At 42.9% G+C, this 27,718-nt stretch overlaps 1 protein-coding gene across 1 annotated transcript in view; it reads left to right on the top strand.

Annotated features, from left to right (window-relative positions):
• LOC311050654 (collagen alpha-6(VI) chain-like) overlaps positions 1-20,409 on the top strand; it is a 67,690-nt gene extending 47,281 nt beyond the window's left edge. Inside the window, exons 22-37 of the mRNA XM_084064740.1 lie at positions 5,105-5,140; positions 5,325-5,387; positions 7,185-7,247; positions 10,345-10,407; positions 10,507-10,569; positions 10,835-10,885; positions 13,021-13,056; positions 14,199-14,261; positions 14,530-14,592; positions 14,724-14,759; positions 14,851-14,887; positions 16,731-17,245; positions 18,577-18,673; positions 18,947-19,642; positions 19,739-19,828; positions 20,250-20,409. Coding sequence (XP_083920866.1) covers positions 5,105-5,140; positions 5,325-5,387; positions 7,185-7,247; positions 10,345-10,407; positions 10,507-10,569; positions 10,835-10,885; positions 13,021-13,056; positions 14,199-14,261; positions 14,530-14,592; positions 14,724-14,759; positions 14,851-14,887; positions 16,731-17,245; positions 18,577-18,673; positions 18,947-19,642; positions 19,739-19,828; positions 20,250-20,362 — 2,085 coding nt within the window. The 3' untranslated portion in view covers positions 20,363-20,409. The remainder of the gene's footprint in view (positions 1-5,104; positions 5,141-5,324; positions 5,388-7,184; positions 7,248-10,344; positions 10,408-10,506; positions 10,570-10,834; positions 10,886-13,020; positions 13,057-14,198; positions 14,262-14,529; positions 14,593-14,723; positions 14,760-14,850; positions 14,888-16,730; positions 17,246-18,576; positions 18,674-18,946; positions 19,643-19,738; positions 19,829-20,249) is intronic.
• Positions 20,410-27,718: the final 7,309 nt, after the last annotated feature.

Genomic DNA, 27,718 nt, shown 5'->3' with positions numbered 1-27,718 from the left:
GGCCAAATGGTGGCGCTGTAGCACTCAATTGAAAATGCCAACTTTGAACAGGTGCAGCTCATGCCCTGTTTGACCTACAGCCATGAAACTTCGATACACACATGCGTCTCCTCATGCCTAACAACTTTCACACTCTGACTTTTGACCTCTGACCTTTAGATCTCCCACCATTTCGAATTCTATGAAAAGCAGTAAAAAGCAGTAAAAATCCATAGCTTTCTGGGATCTTTGAGCAATCTGCACGAAACTGTCTACACATGAACTTTGGACCAATGCCGACAAACGTGAGCAAGCGGATTTTCCATAAGTGAAAACGTTAAGCTTTTTTAAGCCAATGAAAATTGCAGTTTTATGACAATTATTCATCTGCCCCTAACACATACATGCAGACTCACATTTGTTTGACACTTTGCAATATTGTAGAGGGTCATTCCAAGTATCACTGAAACCAATCTTACTCCAATTGGTTAAAGGGGGGCGCTGTAGGATTTTTTTTTAAATGCAAACTTTAAACAGGCAAAAGTCATGCCTCGTTTGGCCGACAGCCGTTAAACCTGCTTACATATGTGCCTTGACTCATGAGGAACACATGTATCACTTTGACCAGTAAGCTCTGCCCTTAGATTGTCTGCAATTTTGAGCAGTTTGAAAAACATTTAAATCCAGGATCTCTGAGCAATTTGCGTGAAACTGTGTGAAATAAATGTGTGAGGCCCTTTTTCACAGGTTCAGGTGTGTTGGTTCAATAGCTTGATCGCTTAATTGCATTGCACACAACATGACTGTATCAATGAATACATGTGCAATTGTTAAAGATGACGAGGAATGCATACTTGAAAGTAGTTATTTTCAATGTATGACGTACTTCATTCGCCCTTTTGTTTTGTTTTGTTGGATTCTCCTTTCTCACTGTCTGATGCTGTGGATTCAATAGCTCCACCAGTAGAGTGTTAGCCTCATGTGCCGAAGGTCCCTGGTTCAAATCCCACTGATTACAGTTTACATTTAAATTGCATTGTACAAAACATGACCCTGTTAATTCAGACATGTGCAATTTTTAAACAATAACATGAAATGCTTTTTTGAGAGTAGTTGTTTTTTATGTATGACATACTTTCTTGTGAAAATAGCCGATCTACAATCTCACAACTTTTCAGATAGCAACGCGTTGTGAGCTTGTAGGTCGATTATTTTCACTAGTTTCCATTCCGAAATATATTGAGCAGTTTGAAAAACATTTAAACCAAGGATTGTCTGTCTGTCTGTCTGTCTGTATGTCTGTCTGTCTGTCTGTCTGTCTGTCTGTCTGTCTGTCTGTCTGTCTGTCTGTCTGCCTCTCTCTCACTCTGTCACTGTCTGTCTGTCTGTCTGTCTGTCTGTCTGTCTGTATGTTTGTCTGTCTGTCTGTCTGTCTGTCTGTCTGTCTGTCTGTCTGTCTGTCTGTCTCTCTCTCACTCTGTCACTGTCTGTCTGTCTGTCTGTCTGTCTGTCTGTCTGTCTGTCTGTCTGTCTGTCTGTCTGTCTGTCTGCCTCTCTCTCACTCTGTCACTGTCTGTCTGTCTGTCTGTCTGTCTGTCTGTCTGTCTGTCTGTCTGTCTGTCTGTCTCACTGCCTCTCTCACTCTGTCACTGTCTGTCTGTCTGTCTGCCTCTCTCTCACTCTGTCACTGTCTGTCTGTTTGTCTGTCTGTCTGTCTGTCTGTCTGTCTGTCTGTCTGTCTGTCTGTCTGTCTGTCTGGCTGTCTGTCTGGCTGTCTGTCTGCCTCTCTCTCACACTGTCTGTCTGTCTGTCTGTCTGTCTGTCTGTCTGTCTGTCTGTCTGTCTGTCTGTCTGTCTGTCTGTCTGTCTCTGTCTCTGTCTCACACTGTCTGTCTGTCTGCCTCTCTCTCACACTGTCTGTCTGTCTGTCTCTGTCTCTGTCTCTCTCTGTCTCTGTCTGTCTCTCTCCCCCTCTCTCTCTCTCTCTCTCTCTCTCTCTCTCTCTCTCTCTCTCTCTCTCTCTCTCTCTCTCTCTCTCTCTTTCTCTCTTTCTTCTCTCTCTCGCTCTCTCTCTGCCCTATTCTCGAAACCGCTTATTGCTGCTTGCAGCTATATTTAGTATTCAAATTGCTCGTCATAGCACAGCAAAATCTTGAATCTTCAATACAGTTTGTGTTTTCAATGCTAAGTTAATACTATTCTGTAATAGATACATCAATGCTCGTTGTTAACACTGCTATTATATCTGATAAGCCTAACCAGCATTTGTTTATAACAATGCTTGCACTTCTATGGTAATAAAGAAAAATTAAAATGCATCTAAGGCTAAAAGCAGCTCTGAAGTGGTTGAGTTACAGGGTGATTAACATTAGAAACAGTAGAAAATCAGTACAAATCATATTGTAAGTGTACTCAGTATTGCTGTGAAACTGGGCCTGAGTGGGCCTGGCCGAGTTTGTGCGGGGCAGAAACGCGCGCGGAGTGCGCGCATTTTTTTTTTTACATTCATGAATTATACGTGTGTGTGGGAGGAACTAGGGGGGGAATAGTTATAGTATACCCTCCAAAAAAATCTAGAACACACCACTGCAAAAAAAGATAGTCTACTTTGGATCTGATGGATAGGGTTCTGTGCAGAGTCCATTTGGAAACACTTGGACCCCCTACCTGGTCGTAGTGTTGTCTGGTTGATCCTGACATTATCAGAATGACAGCAACTAAATCCTTTGATCTCTGATGACGAAACATTCTCTGTGTCCTCCTCTTCAATACCTTCGGTTTTGGTCAAACCGTTCGTCTAAACACTTTTTCCTCGGTAGCTTTCACTGTTTTAAAATACTTGCTTAAATCTGCACACTTTGCAGCTTTTGCACAGATAGCTTTTGTATCCTCTCATTATATTTTTGAGCTCCTGATTATTTTCTTTCCCCAAATTCGACTTGTAAACAAGCCAGTGAATGAAATCACATGCTGGAGGCGGTGATGGAATACAAAAACGCATCGTCCCAAAACACGCTCGCCCCGGGTACTGTATATCTGGCGGCCTCGGTCGGCGAAAAAAATGGGGGTGAGTGTGTTTTGGGGCTGCATGTCGTCAATGCGAGGGTGTTTGAGGACGACGGTTCAACCATTGTTCTAAAACACCCTCACCCCGGTCTAATCCGGCGGCCACGGTCCGCGAAAAAAATGGGGCAGTGTGTTTAAGGACGAGCGTTTCGTTTTCCACCCGTTTTTTTTTTTTTGCTCTGAGAGGGGGAAAAAAGCGTGAGAAATGGCAAGTGTGGCGTGAGGCGTGAGAACAGGTTAAATTGCGTGACTCTCACTCTCAAAGGGTGAGACTTGACAGCTCTGGGAGTTCCACTCGGCTTGGCAGATATATGCGTTTCACAGAGTGCACCTTTCATTTTTGTTTTGTTTTGTATCCTCTTTTACCTATTCCTATGTCCTATAGCACATTTGATGCATGGAAGAAAAATCAACAGTTAATAGTTCAGAAAAAATGAGAATGATTATAAAGCATCAAAACAAATAAAAGGCAGTACCCTTTTCCGCCACTGCTTAACAATAAAAAAAGGCCTGAATTACATTTATGACTTGATATCTTATAGTTAGAATTCAGAGTTTTTTCCGCACAGCAGTGAGATAAGTGAAAAAAGTGAAAATACATTATCCAGGCGCACACTATGAAAAGCGCAAGCAAGATATAAGATACTGTATAGTTAGTCTCGCGTAGCCAGACCCCACAGAAAATGAAAAACAGCGACCTCTGCTTTTCTGATATTCTGTGGAGTCTGGCAGGAGTATAATGTTAGACTAGAGCGCAGGGAAACACCGGTTTCATGTCTGCCTATAGCGCATCACTTCCGGTTGGTGCGACCATGTTTTCATTCCCACTAACAATATTTCTACACGGAACACTAACACCACTTCTCCCAGAGAACATGGATGGTTTTGGTTATAAGCCCACTTGTTTCTATGATGAAAGAGTAATTTAAAATGTGAATATCTTTCCGTGGTTTTGTCCGCTCCGAGGACGCTATTGTTAAATTAGTTTCGGCTAGTTTCGAGGGGGGGAGGGTGGATCATGGTGGATGGACACGTGAATCCCGCCCACTACATTTGATTGGGTAAAGCGCGGCCCACTTCCTGATCTGAAGGCACGCCCACTTTTAGCCAATGCGCACTGGTTAGGACGAACCGCTCCGACAGATTCCACCGCAGGTCGGAATCTGTTCTTGAGAGATTACTGTATAGTTAATCCCACTCCCGGTGGATTTCTGACCACTTCTGCAATGGTTTGAACTCGTCCCACCTGTTGTTGTTTTTTTGAACGCCCTGGTCCTGCCAACAGCAAAGTAGGCATACCGTCTGCTTCTGCAATATTTTCATGGGGACACGAATACAAACAGAAAGAAATGCAAAAACTCCCATTGAATGGGCCACGCCCATTTGCGTCTGTATAGATTTTCTGCCAACACACGTTTTGCTCCTCTTCCTACAGATTTTGTAAGCGGAAATGTGATAGTCCATACCGTTCGTCCGTGATAGGCTTCCAAAGTTAGTGGGAGGGGCCTGTTTAGCCAAACGAAACGTCCAATCAAACCGAAATTTGAATCACATGTCAAGGGTCAAGCATTTTCACTTTGACCCATAGGGGGCGCCACAAATGCGCAAAATGTAACCGTTTGATGCCAAAACCAGATTTTTGGGGGGATCAATTCTCTCAAAATGAAATACAAGTGATCTCAGGAGTGACGAGACAATGCAATTGTCTTGCAGAATTAGTGGGAGGGGCCTATGTCTTTAGTAGGAGGGGCCTATTTCCTAAAATCAAAACGCCATGTATCACGAACGCAGGATTTGATCAGCTCCGAATTTGAATCGCACGTCTCATGGCCTCCGACAGTATTCCTCCCAGCGTATTCCTCGAGTCCCGGTGCCCCCAACCCGCGACTCACGTCGGTGCAACCACACTTGCAATTTCACGGAATTGCTAATATTCTAGTTGACAAATGTAACCACATGGCCATTTGACCCACAAGGGTCCTTTTGGTTACATTTGTAGACTCGTGCTGACAGACCATACTGCCCAGTCACAAACTAACTCTGTCCCCATGCCCTGTAGGGTCCACAAGGAAGAAGAGGACAACCTGGTACCAAGGTATGAGATTAAGTAATAATATATCTCCCTAGTTCATACTGGTCATTTACATATACATGCTCCCTTTTCAGGCAGTGGGTCTTACTGTGTGTGTGTGTGTGTGTGTGTGTGTGTGTGTGTGTGTGTGTGTGTGTGTGTGTGTGTGTGTGTGTGTGCGTGTGCGTGTGCGTGTGCGTGCGTCCAGGGGGCAATTGCAGAAGCTGGTTCCCTGGGAGTTCCAGGGAGCCCAGGGCCTTCAGGACCCCAGGTCAGTGTGGGAGGCTGTCCTGCCTTTGATGCCAGATGCAATGAGACCAATTCAGTTCAGAGCAAAACAAAAATGTAAACGTTAGCTTAACTACCATCTCTGTGGTATAACTCGCCTTTGCAGAAAAATACAAGTCAGTATTTAAAACGTCAAGACAATTATAGCATTGATTGATAGAGATAGGATGTCTCCTTGCAGTGTAACGTGGCTTACTGCCCAGATCTGGCTGTTCTGACACTTGCATTTGGCAGGTGATAAATGTTACTTGGAATTTCTTAGGAACTGCAGACAGATGTCTGCAGTTCCTAAGAAATTCCAAGTAAGTTCCAGTACTCTAAATGTGAGATGACGTAATTGCTTTCTTGTGCATTAGCATCTGTGTCAGTGTGGGTGTGTTGGTGGTGGTGTGGCGGTGGAGTGGGAGGTTCAGGTGAAGGTCATTCATTGGAGAGGCAGAAAGAACTAAATCTAATAACTGAAAAAGTTATTAAAATGAATCAAAGCTTTAATGGTGATGAAGAGTAAGTTATATAGTATGCAGTGTATGTGTAAAGCCTAAACTGTAGGTAGGCCATTGTGAAACCTAATATATAATTTGTTTTACAACCACGTAACACGTTGCTCACCAAAGAAAACACATTTTCAAGGGGAAAACATTTGTTTCAGGCAGGCAGCAATTTTCATAAGCCAGTCATTCAAGTCCAGTATGAAGATACTGTAGCAGTCGATCCTAGCACAAATAGCTACATCCTTTGGTACATTAACATGTACATTAACTGAGAATTTGACTAAAACAGGGTTGGCTGATTTGACTCTTGTTTCGGCTGGTATTTTTATTCTGAGGAACAAGAGGCAGATGTTAAACTGTGGGGATTCCCCGCACTCTAAATGTGGGATCTTTGTGTATGGTGTTCAAGCACGTGTGTCTGTGTCAATAGCCACTTATGCATAGCCTGTTCAAGAAAGGAATGTTATTCTGTTATACTGCCTCGCTGTTCTGTATAAAATGTACAGATATGGAATGGGAGGCATTACTATTTTTTTTTTTTTTTATTATAATTTTTGTCCCACGATTTTGTAACCCACATTTTTTCACCCAGTGCCAGTTGCCTATGTAATCCTGGGCACTACCCTCTGCCAGCCTAGGGAGAGCCCAAGCTGAAGCTCATGCCTCCTTCAATGCATGAGGAGCAAGCAGGCCGCTTCTTATCACCCGACAGGGGGGAGTTTCCCTCGTTGGACATAGCGCGTGGAAGGAACACGTTATTCCAACCAGTTCCCTTCTCCTCCATCAGGCGCCCCGGCTGACCAGGGGGAGGCAGTATAGTGACCAGGATTACTACATGTTTTTGTGAGGGTATTAACTACCCTAGGAGACACGGGGAGAACATGCAAACTCCACACAGAGTAGGCCCTTTCGCCAACCCCACCTAGGGTATGGGTGCCGATGACGTGGAGGAGAGAACACGCCCCCAGCGCCCACAGCGTCCCTGGCGGGAATCGAACCCAGGACCTTCTAGCTGTGAGGCGACAGCGCTACTGACTGCGCCACCGTGCCCCCTGGGAGGCATTACTATTCTGCCGTTAAGCCAGCAGCGGCGTTAGTCATAGAGCCAGGGGAGGCCGGGGCGAGACATTGGTGTGATATCTAAGGTTTGCACGCCTCGAACCATTCCGTTTTGCTTCAATCGCTCCTTCAATATCTAACGCAATGCTTGCATGCCAACTTTTTGTCCAGAGTTAGGACCTAGGGGTGTATGAGATCACCATATTGTGCCACATACACTTTATCCACAGGGAGCCAGAGGAGTAAGAGGCCAGCATGGAATGCGAGGGACAATCGGTTTGCCTGGACATCAGGTTGGTACAGTTTGCCCTTCATCTCAACATGCCACTCTTTATGAAGTCTAAAATAGCTGACTGTACATGCATTTGCAAAGAAATAGATGTTATTGTTTCTGCTTACACTGAATGAATGTGTTTAATGAAAGTCAAATTGTGTATTTATTGCCTCCGCCAGGCTGAAAGGCATGGCAAGAGTATGTTTTACCCCCTGTCCGTCCGTCCGCGTGTCCGTCCGTGTGTCCGTGTGTCATTCTGTGTACAGCTAATCTCCGACATCGGTGGCTTGATCGCTGCGAAACTGTGCACACACACTCCCTGGATGCCAGAGCAGAACCTCTGGCCCAATTTTTTCACATGGGCCTGTTATAGCGCCACCAGGAGGCCGATTTTTGCAAAACCTTTTTTTTTTACCGTACTCCTACAGATGTTATCCAAACATCACGCAAATCAGTACACAGTATCTCAGTCATGTGATCAACACGGATCTGTCCAATTTTCCATATTCCATCCTGATTGGCTAAGGTTGGCTTCCAAAGTTTGCAGGAGTGGTCCGTTTTCAACAAAATGCCTCAAATCATGAACGCCGCTTGCGATTTCCGTGAGATTTCACATGCACATTCCCACATTCCCACCTGCGTGAAACTTTGCACGCAACTCCCTAGAGGCCAAGGAAAAACATCTGCCCTGCATTTTTCACATTAACCTTTCATAGCGCCACCAGGAGGCCAATTTATGTAAAAAAAAATGATATTAAGCCTTCAGAATGTATGTTGACGCAAATCAGTACACATGATCTCTATAGTCATGTGATCAAGATGGATCTGTTTAATTTTTCATATTCCATTCTGATTGGCTAACATTGACATCTAAAGTTTGCAGGAGTGGCCCGTCACACTACTTTGAAGAACAAATATCACCCTTTTACCATTACCCTATTGTAGCCCCACCAGGAGGCAGATTTTTGCAACACTTTTCTTTTTTATATTACTCCTACAAATTTTGTCCAAACATCATGCAAATCGGTACCCATTATCTCTGTAGTCAAGTGATAAAGATGGTTCCGTCCGATTTTTTATATTCTATCCTGATTGTTGCTGGCCCACAATAACCTTCCTGACCTAGCGGAGACCTGTGCTCTGAGGAGCACTTTTTCTAGTTTAACTTATCTTTTGCTTTAAAATTATTTGAAAAAAAATAGAAAAAGTGCTCGTCCGAGCACAGGTCTCCGCCAGGTCATTGTGGCCTCCTGGTGGCGCTATAATAGGCCAATGTGAAAAGGGTGCCATTTATTCTTAGGCCTTTAAATCGGACACTGCATTCATGATTTGAGGCATTTTGTTCCAAAAATGTTTTGCTAAATTAGACCTGCTGGTGGCGCTATAACAGGCCAATGTGAAATGGGTGACATTTCTTCCTCGGCCTAGTGGGAATGTGCGCAGAAGGTTTCAGGGAAATCGCATGCTGCGTTCATGATTTGAGGCACTTTGTTCAAAACGAACCAATCCTGCAAACTTTGGGAGCCAATCTTAGCCAATCAGGATAGAATATGGATAATTGGACGGATCCGTGTTGATCACATGACTATATACCGATTTGTGTGAGGTTTGGACAAAATCTGTAGGAGTGATATCCAAAGATGTGTTTTGCAGAAATCGACCTCCTGGTGGTGCTATAACAGGCCAATCTGAAACATTTGGGGCAGAAGTTCGGCTTTGGCATCCAGGGAGTGTATGTGCAGTTTCGCAGTGGCCGGGCCAACGTGCCGGAGATTAGCTGTTCACAGACAGACACACACACGGACGGACGGACACACAGACGGACGGAGATGGTGCAAAACATACTCTCGCCATGCCTTTCAGCCTGACGGAGACAGTAATTATACAATAAATACGCACGCACACACGCACACACACGTTTCATATTGTCGGTTGTGTTGTCTTATTTCCTGACTCACTCCTGTCTGTGTTGGGTATTTACAGTGTCGGTACAGAGCGCAATAATAAACAAACAAAAAAAACGCTGGCCCTGGCATCAGATGATATGTGCTATGATTATCAGAGCATGCACTTGATGTATGCGATTATCAACATTTCTGGACCCGCTTCCCCGATCTCGTGCAACGTCGTGGAAGAGTGCAAACGATGATTAATCGGCATCATACAGTACTTATATAGTGTGGCCAGTCTCCCGACCAAGGCGCGTCAAGAAATCATTGCACTATAATGGCATAATCTGACATGGTGACCATCGTGAAAGACCAACAGATGTTGTAGCCTAATCCCGGCATTAGTGTAAGTAAGCCTGTGGTGTAACTGAATGTTAGGGCGGATTTACACTATGGTCCCGGGTGCGCACCCTAGACCACTTGGCTGATGTTGTGATAGTGTGAACGTTGCGTATCGTTCCCCGAAACGGTTCACCGTACCGTACCCGAAACCACCTCCGGAGGTAGTCTCGGATCCGGATCATGCGTATTCGAGTACGGAACGATGCAATGTGAAGCCATCCGTACCAACAGGAGGAAGTGGACTGCTAATCAAATATCATTTATATATTTTTATAATGACACATTATTTTAGCTGGGTTATACCTTCTCATAGTTCTACTTGAATGTTGACAAGAAATAATAATCCCAGTAGTGTTTGAGTAGCGCAAGCCGTGAAAAATAATAAACGTGTAGCGAACGCGTATATAAGGATAAATATACTAAGGATTAGTTCGTGACGTCACTGCTAAAATACCAAGGATGCGTCTGTGACGCCAATATCATATTAGCAGAGACAACGTTACATTTCGAGGTTTCAAAGACCAGTGCAGACACTGCTTTGGTTGTGTATTGATGATCTGTTGTTATTATAACTCAAGACAACGTCAGGAACACAGTCAAACTTTATTATTCACTCTAGAGTGACTTCTGTGAATGACATTCTCTCTCCCAAAGCCCCATAGTCCACAGCGCCCCCATGAGGCACATATTTACCATTACTTTATTAATTAAATGGTCTCGAGTCTTGGCCAGTGTGAATGCTGGCCAGCTGGGAGAAGCTAAGCGTACTCGGGAACGGTTTGATTCAAACGGACCCAGTCTGAATCCGCCCTTACTCTCTTGCAGGGTGGCCCTGGACCAGCAGGAAACAAGGGATCAGCAGGCCGCCATGGAGCTAATGGACGGAAGGTGTGTGACATCACTTCCATCGTCCCCTTGTCAAGGACTTTTTAAACCTCATTGAGGCTTTTAATCTCACCCAATCCGTCGTCGTCTGCATTTCTGCAGGGTCAAGCTGGTGATCCAGGGGTTCTGGGAGTGCCAGGCACAGAGGGCCCCAGGGGAATGCCGGTAAGATGTTGGGGCTTGTGCTCTGTGTGTAGAATAGGCCTGGTGTGCATGAACATGTGTCTGCTTGTGTTTGTTTGTGTACCCTTCTGTGCGGCATTTCTTAAGCCATGGGTCAGGACACAAATTAGGTCCTGGAACTGTTCATCATGCATTACTGAGTTTGTGCTTGTACTCGTGTGTTTGTGTTTAGTGTTTAGTGTATGTGCATGTGAATACATGTGTATCTGTCCATTACTCTCTACAACTATGTTTTCTGTGTTCTCAGGGTCAGGATGGCAGAGATGGCTATGGACCCGCTGGAAGGCAGGGAGCAAAGGTAAGTCCTTCATTTTAACAAGTACTCTCAGATAGGGCTGCACAATTTATTGGATATTATACTGTATATCGTCGGTGTCCAGCCAGGACAAGCTAACTCCATTTTCAGTTTTTTTTTTTTTTCATAAATCAAGGCTATTGAACACCCTTTAGGTCTGTGTAAAATATCAAAACATTTGAACCAATGAAAAGTATTAAAAAGCGCCTCTGACGAAAACTCCCAACTCCATTAGATCCTCAAACTGTCCGTCAAAAACAAACAACTCCCCCCTCTCCTCTACAGCGCTGCTTTTCAACAGCATGAGTAGAGCGCGTTGCGCAGTGAACGAGGAGGAGGACCACGTAAACAAGCTCCCCGTAGTCTGTTAAAACTATGCAGTGTACCTGTTTATCAAACTTAGCACTGACGCTAATGTTATGAAAACAAGTAATTATATTTCTAAAATCTATGAAGTGTTTAATGAGGAGAGCAATGTGACAAGAAGAAAGGCGTTCATAGCATTTCTGTCGCGCTATTCTACTACCTCTTTGCAGAAGTTATTGTAATATTTAAAGTCCTGTTTATTATTGTAGGCCTATATAATAAGTGGCATGAAGCATCAGGGCATTAATTCACACGTTGTTGTGATGCATTGTGAGCTTGGAGATCCATTGTTAGCTTTTGAGAATTTGTACCCTTCAGAAACCTCTCCCTTAGCAGCGAGTGGAGCTATTGTTGTTTGGACACCTAACTCCACTTTAGCTTGATTTCTGCTCGTCTGAAACTGCTAACTCCACTTGCGCTGGGTAAAGTGTTGATTTACCCGCGATTTGGTTAAAGTGTTGATAATATAATGACACATGCAAGTATCTGACAATATATAAAGTCACTATACCAACTTTGATGAGGCAGTATTGCTTTGTTTTAAAAATATAAGGTTTTCTTCATTTCCTGAAAAACGTATATTTTGTTTTTGCGTTTCCTGAACAATGAGCGTTTTGGAGTTGGCAGTTTCTGGCTGGACAGCAGAGATATGGTTTCCAGTGCCGGTTTAGACTCCACAGGGGCCCTAAGCAGGATACAGGAAAAGGGGGTAAAAAAAGACAAAAAAAAAAGAAAAAGAAAGACGCGGGTAGGCGGGGCCCTACGCAACCTGCGTAGTGTGCGTATAGGGTGGACCGGCTCTGATGGTTTCCAAGTATTTGAAAGTTTAATTTCCTTTGACTATGTAAAATAAGTGCTCAGGCACTGGATCTGTTATTCAGGAACATAGTTGGAAAGGCTTTGGAGAGCATTGCAGGTGAGATAGATTAACAGAGAGACAAAGAACTGCAGTAAAATAATGTTCTTATTGAGACTAATAATTCTGCTCACATTTTGGAGGGAAGCCTTTTTTCCCCAATATCCGCTGGCCTGATTTCTAGTGCTAAAAGAAAAAAAGAATCTGTTTAACAGCTAAGTGTGAAAATATCAAGATTGATTTCATTCTTGCAATGTTTAGTGATTTAAATGATCTACACCATGAATTAAAACATAATAATAATATTTAATATCAAATTGTTTATGTCCCTCAAACGTTTTTCAAAAGGTTTGAGCCTAAATCAAGCCTCAGATATACTCATTCCAACTAACTTCTCTCTGGCTTATAAAGCACTTTTACCTGCAATACCACATTGTCCTGATTTGGCACGTGGCGCTATTGAGCCAGTGTGTATGCATGTTATCCCCTGGTTCTGTGTGGAAAAAGTTTAAAAAATATATATATATTTTTTTTTGTGTTATTATTTTTAATGTTAGAACTGAAATACGGGAGGGATTGTACCGCCAGTGACTTTCGGGGGCAAATCAGTTTGGCCTGTTTTGAGACCAATTTACATAAAACCCCAGATATGCTGTGAAAGCCTGAATGCTCAAACTGGGGTATTTTTGGGGATAGAAGAGAGGTAGGGGAGACCAAAAACACACAAAAAAGAAGAAAAAGTTAAAATTCATGGTGTAGTCCCTTTAATGTAATTCAAACAGCTACTCAGACACGAATCACTGTCACTATGATATACTATGATAATGATTCTCAATTCTCAATTTAAATACAATTTTACTTTGATCTATTTTCTGTAATAATGACTTGTTATCTCACTGTTTTTTTATCCTCCTAGGGAGAGCTTGGTTTCCCTGGTAATCCTGGTCTTCCAGTGAGTTCATTCATTTTCATTCATTAAGTGAGAAATTAAAAGATGAGAAACTTTGTCTCTATAAACATTATAATTTATTATATAAATGATCTAATATTGAATATTATCCACTAAAGTGAGGTTCAAATGTATTTAACCAATGACGGAGTGCAGGTTTTGTTTGAATGCCAAATTGTACAGTTAGTTCATAGAACACAGAGGCCGATTTAGTGTTAGGGCCATTGTTTTAGATCTGAACCTTATTCTCAACACAGACTGTAGGGATGCACTGGAATACAAAGATGATTGTAGGTTTGGCAATGATATCCTCCGAAGGCAAGATATTCAAGTTCCCGTGATGTTTCTGGAACAAAGGGCTACAGATACAGCCAATGTGAACTATGAATGTATTATTACAGCATCTGATGTCTTTACGAGGTCTCATGAACTGGCTCTATCTATCCTTTGTGTGTGGTTTCCCATTTTTGTCATGAATTAAAGTAATTTATTTTAACTATACATAATAAGGTGACGTGTGCAGTCATCAGAGTCAGTAGTGTAATTAGTGAATGTAAGTGTACAGAATAAACCCAAGCAACCGAACACAAACTCTGTCCCTGGTAGGAGAGATAGAGAAAGACTCTGGCCAGCCTCCTTAAAGTCAACATGAAATGAAAAATATGTTTTTCACACTTTTAGAGCATATCCATGCTCATAATGGAGATATAATTGACAATCGATGGCAAAAACGTACTTCGCCGTCACTGCCTCTCTCCTAACCCGACACAAGACAGATAAGAGTAGGATGGTTGGCTGCCTTAGACTGTGATTGGCTGACACAACCAGCCTCTGTTTCAATAGAAAACAATGACGGCAATGCAGCATTAAAAAGGCTCCAGGGGATGATTGGAGGCATATGTGTCTCAAGACTCTCATCCCCTGGCCACCAGAAAATAACATCATTTGAGCAAAAGAACACACATGATAGGGATCATTCCAGAAGCCCTGATAGGAATATCAATATTGGAGGATTATTGAATTTCTCAAAGTGAATGTGCAGCACAAAAGTCAAACAAAATAAACCTCACTGGCCAAAATACATCGAAGAATTAATTGTGTTACTTGGCAACTTTGAATGGCATCTTTATCTTAATTGTCTCCAGGGTAAAAGTGGGCTAAAAGGAGCCAATGGAGGTCTAGGCCCCAAAGGAAACCTGGGTAGAAGGGTATGTTACCAAACGAATGTGTCACAGTACTGTAATGATGGCTAATTCATTTGTGAAAATGTGCTGTTTAGTTGTGATGGTATTAAGTGTGTGTGTGTGTGTGTGTGTGTGTGTGTGTGTGTGTGTGTGTGTGTGTGTGTGTGTGTGTGTGTGTGTGTGTGTGTGTGGGTGTATGGGTGCACATGCGTGCGCTCATGTCCGTTCATGTGTGACAGTAATTATTACTATTTTATTATTTCCTTATTGTTTACTGTCTGCACCGATGCAGGGGTATTCAGGTCATCCAGGGAAACCAGGTGTGAAAGGAGACATTGGACATCCAGGACATCCGGTTAGTATGAAGCCTAATTTACATAATGCTTCGACATCATTATTGGGGGATAGCAATAATGATGATGGTGGCGGTGATCAAGTGATGTTCCAAAATGAAATCAAAACAGCCTATTCTCTCTGTCCACTCAGGGTCATAGAGGCCCTGCAGGAGTAAGATCCATGCTTGTAAGTGGTCTTATACACAAGATTCTTGGACCAGCGATCTGTTATGAAAGAGTATATGACATTTACTTGACTACTGTGTGTTTTTCCTTAGGAATGCCAGTTAATAACCTACATCCGAGACAACTGTGGTAAGTGTTCAAATAATACATCCAGTAATAATGTTGATATTTGGCAAATAAACATTTAGACTATAGTCTAACTACTAAGTACTGTATTCTGCTGGTGAATGAGCAAGTAAGTGCCTTGCTCAAAGGCAACCTTATGGCAGAAGTTGTGGGAGCCAGAATATTTTTTATCCGGCAACCTAAACTTGCTTTTGAGTTAAATGTTTTGACACATAATTGGCTCTGTTACACTGTGATGATTTGAAACCTAAACAGTATACAAACATTCTCTGATGAAATCTTCGATAATTCTATTTTGGATCTAACTGATGGTGTTTTCTCCCCTAACCAGCATGCTCCCATGGTAAGTTTATTAATGTTGCCACTGTCAGCAAGGACTTCACTGTAAGTACAACACTTGCCATATAAGTTTGTTTGTTTTTTCTTAGCACAATGACAAATCCATCTATCTATAAATGCACGGAATCTCTATCTGTTTGTCTGTCTGTCTGTCTTTCTATCGCATATCTCGAGAACAGAACAAACGATCGACTTCAAACTTGCCGTGTGCAAGGGAGTGCAGTGCCAAGTAGGAAGGCGGTCGGATCAGCGGTTATTCGTATCTATAAATCCACAAATCTCATATCTGTCTGTGTGTCTCCCTTATATGCCCATACATGGAGATCCCTGAAGTCATCAATATGACAGAGTTTCATGTCGATTAGTCAGACTGTTCTAGAAATACGCCGGTCGGTCACTCACTCACTGCTAGTGCATTTAGATAGCAATCTACAAGTCAATGTTGTAAGACAAATTATAACTAGAAAAAGTGCTCCTCGGAGCACAACTCTCCGCTGTTGGGAATGTTGGGAATGTTCTATCTGTATAAGTGTCCTATCCGTCCTGTCTGTATAAGTGTCCTATCCCTCCCGTCTGTAGAAGTGTCCTATCCGTCCTGTCTGTGTAAGTGTCCTATCCGTCCTGTCTGTGTAAGTGTCCTATCCAATTGTTACAGTATCCGCCATTTCTCAACCATTTCGTGATTGTTCCTGTCTTACCTCACTCTTACCAGACTTGTGTTGGGAATGTTGGGAATGTTCTAATTCTTATGTTCTAACTGTCCTATCCATCCTGTCTGTATAAGTGTCCGATCCGTCCTGTCTGTATAAGTGTCCTATCTGTCTGTATAAGTGTCCTATCCGTCCTGTCTGTATAAGTGTCCTATCCCTCCTGTCTGTATAAGTGTCCTATCCGTCCTGTCTGTGTACTGTAAGTGTCATATCCCTCCTGTCTATATAAGTGTCCTATCTGTCCTATCTGCCAATTATGTATCAGCCATGCAGCCATTTCGTGATGGTTCCTGTCTTACCTCACTTTGACAGTGGCGGAGACACTGTCAAAGTGACGCCATGTATTTATACAGTATTTCACCGCATTGTCACGTGTCACGTGAGGCTTGACCAATCGGTGTGTCATATTTAGAAAGTGAAAACAATACTCTCCTGCGGAGAGTAATAATAATAATAATAGGGTTTAAATGGTCAGTCATTTTTCTATTCAATGTAGTCGTTTATAATATAATTATTCACATTGTTGTGTCAATTTATTTATAAATAAATCTAAAACAAATGATCGAAAATATGCTTCTCGATTATTCGATCAATCGGAAAAGTAATCGATAGAAAAATGTCTAAGAAACGTATCGATAGTTTCAGTCCTACAAAGTACTCTGACAACGGGTACAACGGGTGTTGCATAATCAACGGGCATTGTCTATTAGTTTAGAGCCTTGAATAGTACACGTACTGTATAATGTTTCATATTCTATAATGTTTTCCATACACTGTGGTATATGTTTTTCCTCTCTGTTGCCCAGGTCAGACGGCGTGCCCTGCATACCCCACGGAGCTGGTCTTTGCCCTGGACATGTCAGAGGACGTGACGCAGGATGCATTTAAGCGATCACGTTCCGCCCTCCTTTCTCTATTGGAGGACATAACTATTGCTGAGAGCAACTGCCCAACAGGCGCACGAGTTGCTGTGGTGGCGTACAGCACCTACACCAAGTACCTGATCCGATTCCAAGACTACCGGCGCAAGAAGCAGCTGATCGAAGCCGTTCGAAACATTACCTTGGAGCGCACGGCCACCGTGGGGCCACCGTGGGCACACCTGGGTGCAGCCATGCGCTTCGTCGGCCAGAATGTCTTCAAGCGCATTCGGCAGGGAATGAGGATGAGAAAGGTGGCTGTCTTCTTCGCCAATGGACCATCCCAGCACCCCTCCACCATCGTTACAGCAGTGATGGAATACCGGGCCTTCAACATTGTCCCTGCAGTCATCGCTCTGAAGAAGAGCCCTAATATCCGCCAGGCTTTACAGGTGAACCGTTAGCCATCAGAACTAATTAGCTTTGTCTATTTACAATATTTCTGTCCCCTCAGTAATCACCTCTTCCATCCAAACCAGTTGTTGTATTATCCAGGTCCCTGAAAGTTAGCCTGTTCCATAAACTTGTAATGTAGCTTCAATAGGCTCTATGCACAGCAGCCATATTATCACTTCCTTCACAGGTGTTACCAATGATACTAATGAAGGCTCTGTTCCATTTAGTGTAGCACAGTGGTTTCCACGACCCCCATAACTCTGAGAGTGTACAAATGGAACCAAATGGACCCGTAAGGATCAGAGTTACACACCTGTAAGGGGCCATTTGGAAGCCCATGAGGGTCCCTGGACCCCAACTGTAGCCCCACTGGTGTAACAGAGTGTTTCCAGTGGGCCAACATGCACAATATCAGCACCCTGACTCTGTTTGACCAGAATGGAACAGAGCCTTCATTAGTATCATTGGTAACACCTGTGAATGTCTTCATAATATGGCTGCAGTGAATAGAGCCTATTCACCATAGAACAACTTTACTATCCAAGGGGAAAGTCCAAAGCTGCTGTTCACTTCAGAACCAAATGATCCATAAGTATATCATCTGAAGTGCATTGTGTCCTCTAATCATGTTCAGGCATGTAATCAGGCATGCTACTTTAAGCCCATTTGTGAATCGCATGATGTAATGCAGACTCTCAATGAGCCAAAGATATTTCATTTGTGTCATTTTCAATGTACTTTTAAAGGGACTACACCATGAATTTTAACATGTGTGTGTTTGGTCTCCCCTACCTCTCTTCTATCCCCAAAAATACCCCAGTTTGAGCACTCAGGCTTTCACAGCATATCTGGGGTTTTATGTAAATTGGTCTCAAAACAGGCCAAACTGATTTGCCCCCGAAAGTGACGTCACTAGCGGTACAATCCCTCTCGTTTTTCAGTTCCAACATTAAAAATAATAATAATAGTAATAATAATAAAAAAAAAAAAAAAAAAAATATATATATATATATATATATATATATATATATATATATATATATATATATATATATATATATATATATATATTTGTTTAACTTTTTCCACACAGAACCAGGAGATAACATGCATACAAACTGGCTCAATAGCACCACGTGCCAAATCAGGACAATGTGGTATTGGAATGAGTATATCTGAGGCTGGATTTAGGCTCAAAACTTTTGAAAAACGTTTGAGGGACATAAACAATATCATATTAAATATGTTTTTATTTATTTTATAATTCATGGTGTAGATCCTTTACTAGCAAACAAACAGTGAATCAGTGACATATTTATGGTTGCAGGTTGATGACACGGGCAGCTCTATCTTCTCATTGCTGGAAAGATCAGACAACCTGGCTACTGACCTGCGAAGGATCAGACACTGTGCTATTTGCTATGGTAATGATACATGTACTCTTACTGTAATGTGATAATTTACTTAAGAAATTCAATAATCAGTAATACACAATTTATACAACAATTGAAGTATAGTTCTAATCATAATACAGTATTTACACAATCATTTGAGTACAGTTCTAATGTATAGTACAAATAAAGGTCATTTGCAACATGATATCAATAACATATAACAAGGCCATACTATCCAGCTGCTTGTATTCTTTAACCTGACTGGTGGGTTTATAAAGTAGTGGCTACTCTCCGGTGCTTCAGATCCCTGTAGACCCCTAGAGGAGTGTGCCAGCATCCAAGAGAACCCAGGACCCCAGGCTGTGGATATTGACCTTGCCGTAGTGGTGGACGGCTCGAGGGAGGTCCAGGCTGACCAGTTTGCTGGAGTCCAACAGCTGTTGGGCTCCGTGGTGGAGCAGCTGGCCGTCAGTCCCCGACCCGGTGAGAAAGACAACCAGGCCAGAGTGGCTCTTGTCCAGCAGAGCGGATCTGCCAAGCTGCCAAGCTGGAGAACTCCGGCTGCCAAGCTGGAGTTTGGCCTGCAAGCCTACCAGACCCGTGACCAGATGAAAAGGCACGTCGTCCAGGACATGCAGCAGCAGGGTGGCCGGTCAGCGCTGGGACAAACCCTGGAGTACGCCCTGAAGGAGGTGCTGCTCAAAGCCACCAGGCCCAGGAAGAGGAGGGTGCTCCTGGCCGTGGTGGGGTCGGAGCCGGCCTATTTATCGGCGCATTATTATCTGGACCGGGCCAGACTGAACCACGTCGCCCAAGAGGCCAAATGTCAGGGGGTGGCACTGTTTGTGGTGACGGTGGGCGAGCGTTACAACCGCACCCAGGCAGAAGAGATGGCCAGTCCTCCCGCGGAGCAGCACTCGATCCACGTGAGTCGTCTGAAGGCAGAGGAACGGGGCTACACCCAGCGTTTCTTCAGGACCTTCCTCTCTGCCCTGAACAGTAAGAGAAAGCACATAACTAAAACAAGAAAGCGTGTTACTTGTAAAATCACAGCGTTGTACTCAAATAAATGTGTGTGGTCTCTGCTGCATCTAGGAGGGATGAATGTGTACCCACCTGCCTCTATCAGACGGACCTGTGACCAGCTAAAAGCAAAGCTGGAGGACAGGAAGTATTTTTATACGGGTAACTCACACACATACTGTTACATGTCAGCCTGACATGCCTGCTTTGCAAATGTGGCAGCTGACATTATCAAGTTAATCTAATAATCTGTATCAGGTGTATATGCAACCAATTCACCCAAGCCTTATACATTTTAGCCCTATTTTTGCTTTCTTTAGCTGAATGTTCACGTATTATGTCATGCCCAGAATTGATCATGTGAAGATTGAACCATAGTCCTTTAGTGCTGGTTTTGGTTCTTGGATCATTCCACAATCCACTAGCTTATTCTGTGAGTGGGACATAAAGTTTTTTTATTTTTTATTAAATAAATAAAATCGGTGAAATAACGTGATTCTTAATAATATTTTTATGATGGTTAAGAAACTGACCATAAATGTTCTAATGTAGTTAAATAATCGTATTTTGATCGTTTTCCCAGCCACGGAGGCAAGTGGAGGAAGTCAGGAGGAGGAGCTGGAGACCTTTGAAGCGCATACAGGCCATCGGACACAGACGGGCCTGACTCAGCGGGATGTGATGGAGATCTTCTGAAGGGGAGATGGAGAGGGCATTCACTCACAACCTACTACCCACCCAGTAGCTCCGCGGGTCATGTCCGACCCAGATTTGGCACAAACATGGGGCTGAATTCGTTTTCCTGCTATGCCACAAACATTTTGAATGCCCTACCAAAAGCCGCGAAGGAGTGTAGAACCCTACTCTCCTTCAAAACCACCCTAAAAGAGCACCTACAGGAGGAGGCTGCAATTCGAAACTGGCCCCTGTAAAAGACAAAACCTAGCCCCCCCCCCCATTGTTTTTATTTTCCTTAAACTGTTTTTATGATGTGTTGCATAGTAGTGTATATCTGTCTGTCATTTAATGTCTCTATGAATTGAGTACGGAGGACCCCAATTTGAATAAGCCATTCTTGGGTTTTTTAATCCTACTTAGTTGACCTTGTATTTGAACTGTACTATCATGTGCTTTTTGTCTACAAACTTGTAAATAAAGTATTCAATTAATCAAAAATCTATCAATCAAAAACCCTGAAAGGTAGGCTTTACACCAAGCCTGCATGAAGAGTCAGTTTACTGGTTGTCTGACATGGATGAAATGTTATCTAATGATGATGACAATGTCTGTGCCTTCCACTGCTATAGTCTTTATTGAGCATATGCCAGGTTTGCTGCAATCTCACAATCAATGGTGGAAGAAGTACTCAGATGTTTTTTTTTACTGAAGTAAAAGTAGCAATACCACAATATAAACATAATCTGTTACAAGTAGGCCTTTATGCAAAAAGATACTTGAATAAAAGTCCAAAAGTATTGGCATCTGCAGCAACTCATACTGTAACTAGAGAAAGTGCTCCTTGGAGCACAGGTCTCCGCCAGGTCAGGTACGTTATTGTGGCCTCCTGGTGGCGGTATAATGAGGCCAATGTGAAAAGGGTGCCATTTATTCTTAGGTCTTTCACGGCAATCAGACACTGCATTCATGATTTGATGCATTTTGTTCCAAAAATGGGTTCTGCTAAATTAGGCCTGCTGGTGGCGCTATAACAGGCCAATGTGAAAAGGGTGGCATTTCTTCCTCTGCCTAGTGGGAATGTGCGTGTGAAATTTCACGGAAATCGCAAGCTGCGTGCATAGTTTGAGGCTTTTTGTTCAAAATGGACCAATCCTGCAAACTTTGGAAGCCAACCATAGACAATCAGGATGGAATATGGGAAATCGGACAGATCCGTGTTGATCACATGACTATAGAGATACTGTGTACCGATTTGCATGACGTTTGGATAAAATCTGTAGGAGTAATGTAAAAAAAATGGGTTTTGCACAAATCGGCCTCCTGGTGGTGCTATAACAGGCCCATGTGAAAAAATTGGGGCAGAGGTTTTGAATTGGCATCCAGGGAGTGTGTGTGCACAGTTTCGGAGCGACCGGGCCAACGGTGCCGGAGATTAGCTGCTGACACACAGACGGACGGACGGAGGGTAAAACATACTCTCTCGCCATGCCTTCGGCCTGGCGGAGACAATAATACAAATAAATGTTAAAATAATAAATTTTTCGATAATAAATCAGTAAAATCAGGCAAAAATAAGAATTAAATAACATAAACCTAACCCTAACCCTAACCCTAAAACCGAAATAAAGTAACCGAAAAGAAACTAGAAAAAGTGCTCCATGGAGCACATGTCTCCGCCAGGTCAGGTACGTTATTCTGGCCTCCTGGTGGCGCTATAATAGGCCAATGTGAAAAGGGTGCCATTTATTCTTAGGTCTTTCACGGCAATCGGACTGCATTCATGATTTGAGGCATTTTGTTCCAAAAATGTGTTTTGCTAAATTAGACCTGCTGGTCTAACAGGCCAATGTGAAAAGGGTGGCATTTCTTCCTTGGCCTAGTGGGAATGTGCGTGTGAAATTTCACGGAAATCGCAGGCTGCGTGCATAGTTTGAGGCTTTTTGTTCAAAGCGGACCAATCCTGCAAACTTTGGAAGCCAACCATAGACAATGAGGATGGAATATGGGAAATCGGACAGATCCGTGTTGATCACATGACTATAGAGATACTGTGTACCGATTTGCATGACGTTTGGATAAAATCTGTAGGAGTAATGTAAAAAAAATGGGTTTTGCACAAATCGGCCTCCTGGTGGCGCTATAACAGGCCCATGTGAAAACATTGGGGCAGAGGTTCTGAATTGGTATCCAGGGAGTGTGTGTGCACAGTTTCGGAGAGACCGGGCCAACGGTGCCGGAGATTAGCTGCTAACACACAGACAGGATGGACGGACACACGGATGGAAAAATGACCTCAATAATCTAATGTGTAAAAACCTGTTACTTAATCAATAAAAAAACCTTAAAAGCTTAACCTTAGAAAGAAGTACAGGAGAGATGGAGGCAGTTAAAAACAGGACAGTCTAAATGAGACTTATTCTGATGGTTGAAAAGTTCTCTCTCTCTCTGCTCTGCAAGCTTGTAGATCGGCTATTTTCAAATACAATCTTGCGGGGAAATTATAATAAGCAGATCTGGCAACCCTGGTCATAACTCCAGGTGGCCAGGATAGGAGAACCAGCGTCAAGACCAACAATAACAACCTTTCAAATTCTGGCCGCACACTTGGTCACGGTCTAACATGCACTTTAACGTTAAACCCAATAAAATATGTCTTATACAAAAAAACATAAAAAAATAGATATCAAATAAACCTATCAGAGGGTCTCAAACTTTTCAGGCTACGACACGCCCCCCCCCCCCCCCCCCCCCCCCCCCCCTCAAATCATATTTGAACTGGGGACCCCCCACCCTGACAAGCACTTGGAATTGTAGGAGTTGAGGCATTACATTTAGTTTGACTCTTTTTCACAGATAAATATTGTGAAAATAGGTATAAGCTATGTTTTACATGTCTTCACAGATTTAGAGGTATATCTCATTTTAAATAAACACTAGGAATCTAATATATCTTACACTCCAACAGACAGATAGAATAGCAACATAGGCAGAAACACTAAGCTAATGCAATAATAATGACTATCATTATTATCCCTATTATTATTAACTGCATGGCTGCCTCTTATAATACCTCTATTCATAATCTCTTATCTGCCTCTTTTAATACCTCTATTAACAATCTGTATTACTCTACAACAGTGTGGGACACAACTTTGTTGCCCTGATCGTGAGGTACATTGAAAAAAACAAAACACAAATATGCAGCATGTACTTACAATGTTTTAGGACCTAAGTAACCAACATTGTAGGGTTTTTATGTCTTCTGGAAAAAAGGAAAATGTCCAGCTTTTTTGACACATACTTGTGCTTGAACCTCTATTGCCCTCTGCTGGTAGAACATGTAAACTACACTTGCAGTACTAGGAACAACTTTCATTTGCAAGATCAGAACCGATACACACAGTTCTGCTCTGGTAAATAGGAATTGTTCCAAGACCATGCACATTACAAGTAGGTGAATGTTGCACCAGAAGCCAGACCTGCTATTTGATCAACGCAAATGTGTCCATGAGGTTACACTTTTCATTATTTGTTTAAAAAGTGATCTTTAAAAATGTATTGTTGACATCAGGTTTGAAATAGGTCAGTGATTCTCAACCTTTTGAATTTCACAGAGCCTGCAGTTTTATATGCATTAGGCCAAAGACCCCCATTTGATAGGATTTCTTATCTCTGGGACACCAATTTACATTGTACAATCCTCACTGTCAATTCAACTCTGAGAGTATACAAATGGTTCCATTTGTAACACTCTCAGAGTTACAGACCCGTAAGAGTGCATTTAGACCCAGACCCAACAAGGAGAACGAGTAATATAGGTAGTGGTTAAGTAGGTAGCACCAATCTGCACCGTTTCCATTGTTGTGTTGAGGTTCAGGTCCGTAGTGAGCTCTGCAGAGCTCTCATGTCCCTCAGCAGTCTCAGGTTCTTCTTGCTCCGCTCGCCTGGTGCCACCACTTTCACCGTCCCCGCAGAGCGACCCCTGGTGGCCACCGTGGTGGTCACCCGCACCTCGCTCCTCCTCTCTGGCTCCCACTGGCTTCTCTACGCAATTTCTTCATCTAGTGCCAATGAGACAAAGAGAGAAATGAGGTATGACATAACTGTAATCATGTACTGTATTTGCACACACATACAATAATAGATCTCAAATATCAAATAGATAATCAATCAATAATCAATTTGAAAAACTTTGGATTTGATTAAAGGTTTTTCAAAAATAGCCGATCTTCAAGCTCACAACGGGAGATTGCCTTGAAGATTGATTTCACCCATAATGACAGATGATAGAATGATCAAATTTTACTTTAGTGTACTCTTATATAAAGGTAAGAATAAAAATCTAGAATCTTGGTGTGAATGCATGCATTTACGTATAGTGTTTTATGTCTCTAGAGCTTGTTAATCTGCTCTCCTTTCCTCTCCATCTTCAGCAGCAGCATCTCTTGGTCTCTCTGTAGCTCTTTCCTCTCCCGCTCCGACACACTGGCTTCACCCTGCCTCATCAACTCGTCCTGTTCTCTGCAATAACACACTCAGTTCTGTAGAATTTACTGGCATTCATGACCAACATACGAAAGCGACACGAGACGCGTGTGCACTCTGCTCAGTTTTCAACGAAAGAAATAGAATCACGTGGATGTCGGGACTCAAATGGGAACGGTGTCACTCGAATGTGACTTCATGTGGCCAGCCTGTGATATCAGTCATGTATGACGGCAGACCGCTGTGACATTCAAATTCGGGCAAGGTTTTAGCCTGACCATAGCCATTATAAAATACAAGTTAAATATTTCAAAAAGTATGTGAACATTTATTTGACTTGATCAGTCCAGTGGTTTGCAAGATTAACTCCGGACGGACACGGACACGGACACACACACACACACACACACACACACACACACACACACACACACACACACACACACACACACACACACACACACGGCTAGACTCCTGTAGAGCCACACTGCAATAAACTCACATGCTCATGAGTCGGAGCTCTTCCTGTGGTCCGTGCAGAAGCTCTGAAAGCTCCTTCCCACCGCCACCAGACGAGGAGGAGGAGCTGCTGTCTGATTGGCTGTGACTGTCGGTCACAGCCAATCTGTGGCTATTACCACAGAATGGCTATTACCAGAGCAGAACTGTGTGTATCGGTTCTGATCTTGCAAATGAAAGTTGTTCCTAGTACTGCAAGTGTAACCCTGCTTGTTGTTTACATGTTCTACCAGCAGAGGGCAATAGAGGTTCAAGCACAAGTATGTGTCAGAAAAGGTGGACATTTTCCTTTTTTCCAGAAGACATAAAAAACCTACAATGTTAGCTTCAAATGTTGGTTACTAACGTCCTAAAACATTGTACGTACATGCTGCATATTTGTGTTTTGTTTTTGTCAATGTAGGCCTACCTCACGACCAATACCTGGGTCATCAGTAGCCAAAAGCCAAATGTTCGACTCTGAAGTGCAGTGTCGCTTGCTAAAAATAGCTAGTTTTAAATTTTGATGAAGTATAATGAATGAAATTAAGTATAAATTAAGCTTAATAATGCTATCCATCATGTTTTGTGTATTGTGACAGGATACTACCACAGCATTCATGCCTTTCAGAGTTGGTGGCACACACACTCACTCACGCACGCACGCACGCACGCACGCACGCACGCACGCACGCACGCACGCACGCACACACACACACACACACACACACACACGTTTACACTGTCTGTCTGTCTGTCTGTCTGTCTGTCTGTCTGTCTTTTTCTCTCTGTGTCTCTGTGTCTCTCTCTCTCTCTCTCTCTCTCTCTCTCTCTCTCTCTCTCTCTCTCTCTCTCTCTCTCTCTCTCTCTCTCTCTCTCTGTGACTAGTTCAGTGTCAGTGTGTGCGGTATTGATGCAGCTCTAAAGCAATTGGTGGCAAGGTGCTAAACTGACATATGGGGGCATTAAAGGGGGCTTTGGAGATCAATATACAATCATTATCTCTGCCAGACTGAAAGGCCGGGAGGCTGACATAATGTTTTCGCTCCTGTGTGTATGCAGGGCCCTATCTTGCGAGGCGCTGTACCCCTTGTGCCTAATCTTATTTGCCATTTTTTATTATTTTGAAATACATTTTCAAATAGTGAAAATAGCCGATCTACATTGACACGTTGTGAGCTTGTGGATCGGCTATTTTCACTATTTTCAAATGTATTTTTTTTTATAAAAAGGCATTAGGGATAAGGCTCCGTGCAAAATAGGGCCCGTAGTGTATATACATGATACAAGTACAATACAAGTTGACAGTGTAACATACAATATTGCTAACTTGGTTACAACTCACATATGCATAAATCTAACCATCCCAACAATCATTCTTAATTTAAACCTTTGGGACATTAATGGTATGTTAGCAAAAATCTTCCTATTGTAAACAATAATCTCTTTCAGCACCTCACTGTAAAGGCTGTACAGTTTCTTGAAACCTCAAGAAACACATGTAGCGCACGGCCCCACCGCACTTTTATTTTACCTCTGGGGTGGAATCTGCCAATGCTTTGTCAATGCAAATGCGTGGATTCTTGGTCTTGCGAATTTTTCCCAAGAATCCACGCATTTGCATTGACAAAGCATTGGCAGATTCCGCCCCAGAGGTAAAATAAAAGTGCGGTGGGGCCGTGCCCTAAGGCCTACTATATTAAATTGCCTAGCCCCTGGGGGACTTCTATCTGGTTTCCCTTGTTACTTTTAGAGACAAAATTTGGCTTCTGTTATCCCATTTCTAGACTCGATCTCCAGGCTTTTATTGTTTAGTTTTGCTAAAAAAATAAAAGCCTGGAGGAGCGTGTCGGTGTACCCGGTATGGGAAGTGTTTCATTTCCCCAACCAACCAGAGTGCAGTGGGCGTCGCTCGTAATGTTGTGTTAACCGGGCGGGGGTTGACGGACAGATCGGTGAACCAATGGGATCAGGCGCAATCTCTCCGCGCCTCTATACACCCGCCCCTCTATACATGAAAACGGGAGCGCTGGTGCAGCCTATCCCACTTCAAACTAACACTAACATTCTTTCACTGCTGAGTTCATATGGGTTCTCCTGATAACACTCTTAATTCTTGTCACTCAAACAAACAGGTGGGCGAGCTAACTGTATTAGTACGAGTTTGAATCTGACTGGGTCTATTAAAGTCATCCGTCATGTCACCGCTGTATAATCCACAGAGTAAGATGATATGCCAGCTCCTAGGAAACACAGTGGGATAGAAATGGCAGCCACTTCTGTCATCTTGCTGCTTGGGCCTGGACAGTAGTGTTGGTGCTAGATGTATTGACATTGTTATTGACAAAATGCATAATGCATAAACGTATATATTTACGTATGTTAAAAGGA

Source organism: Gymnoscopelus microlampas (assembly GCF_963454915.1).
Source record: "Gymnoscopelus microlampas genome assembly, chromosome: 8".
Taxonomy (NCBI): Eukaryota; Metazoa; Chordata; class Actinopteri; order Myctophiformes; family Myctophidae; genus Gymnoscopelus; species Gymnoscopelus microlampas.
Note: the sequence above shows the minus strand (reverse complement) of the source record. Positions and strands in the feature narration are given on the sequence as shown.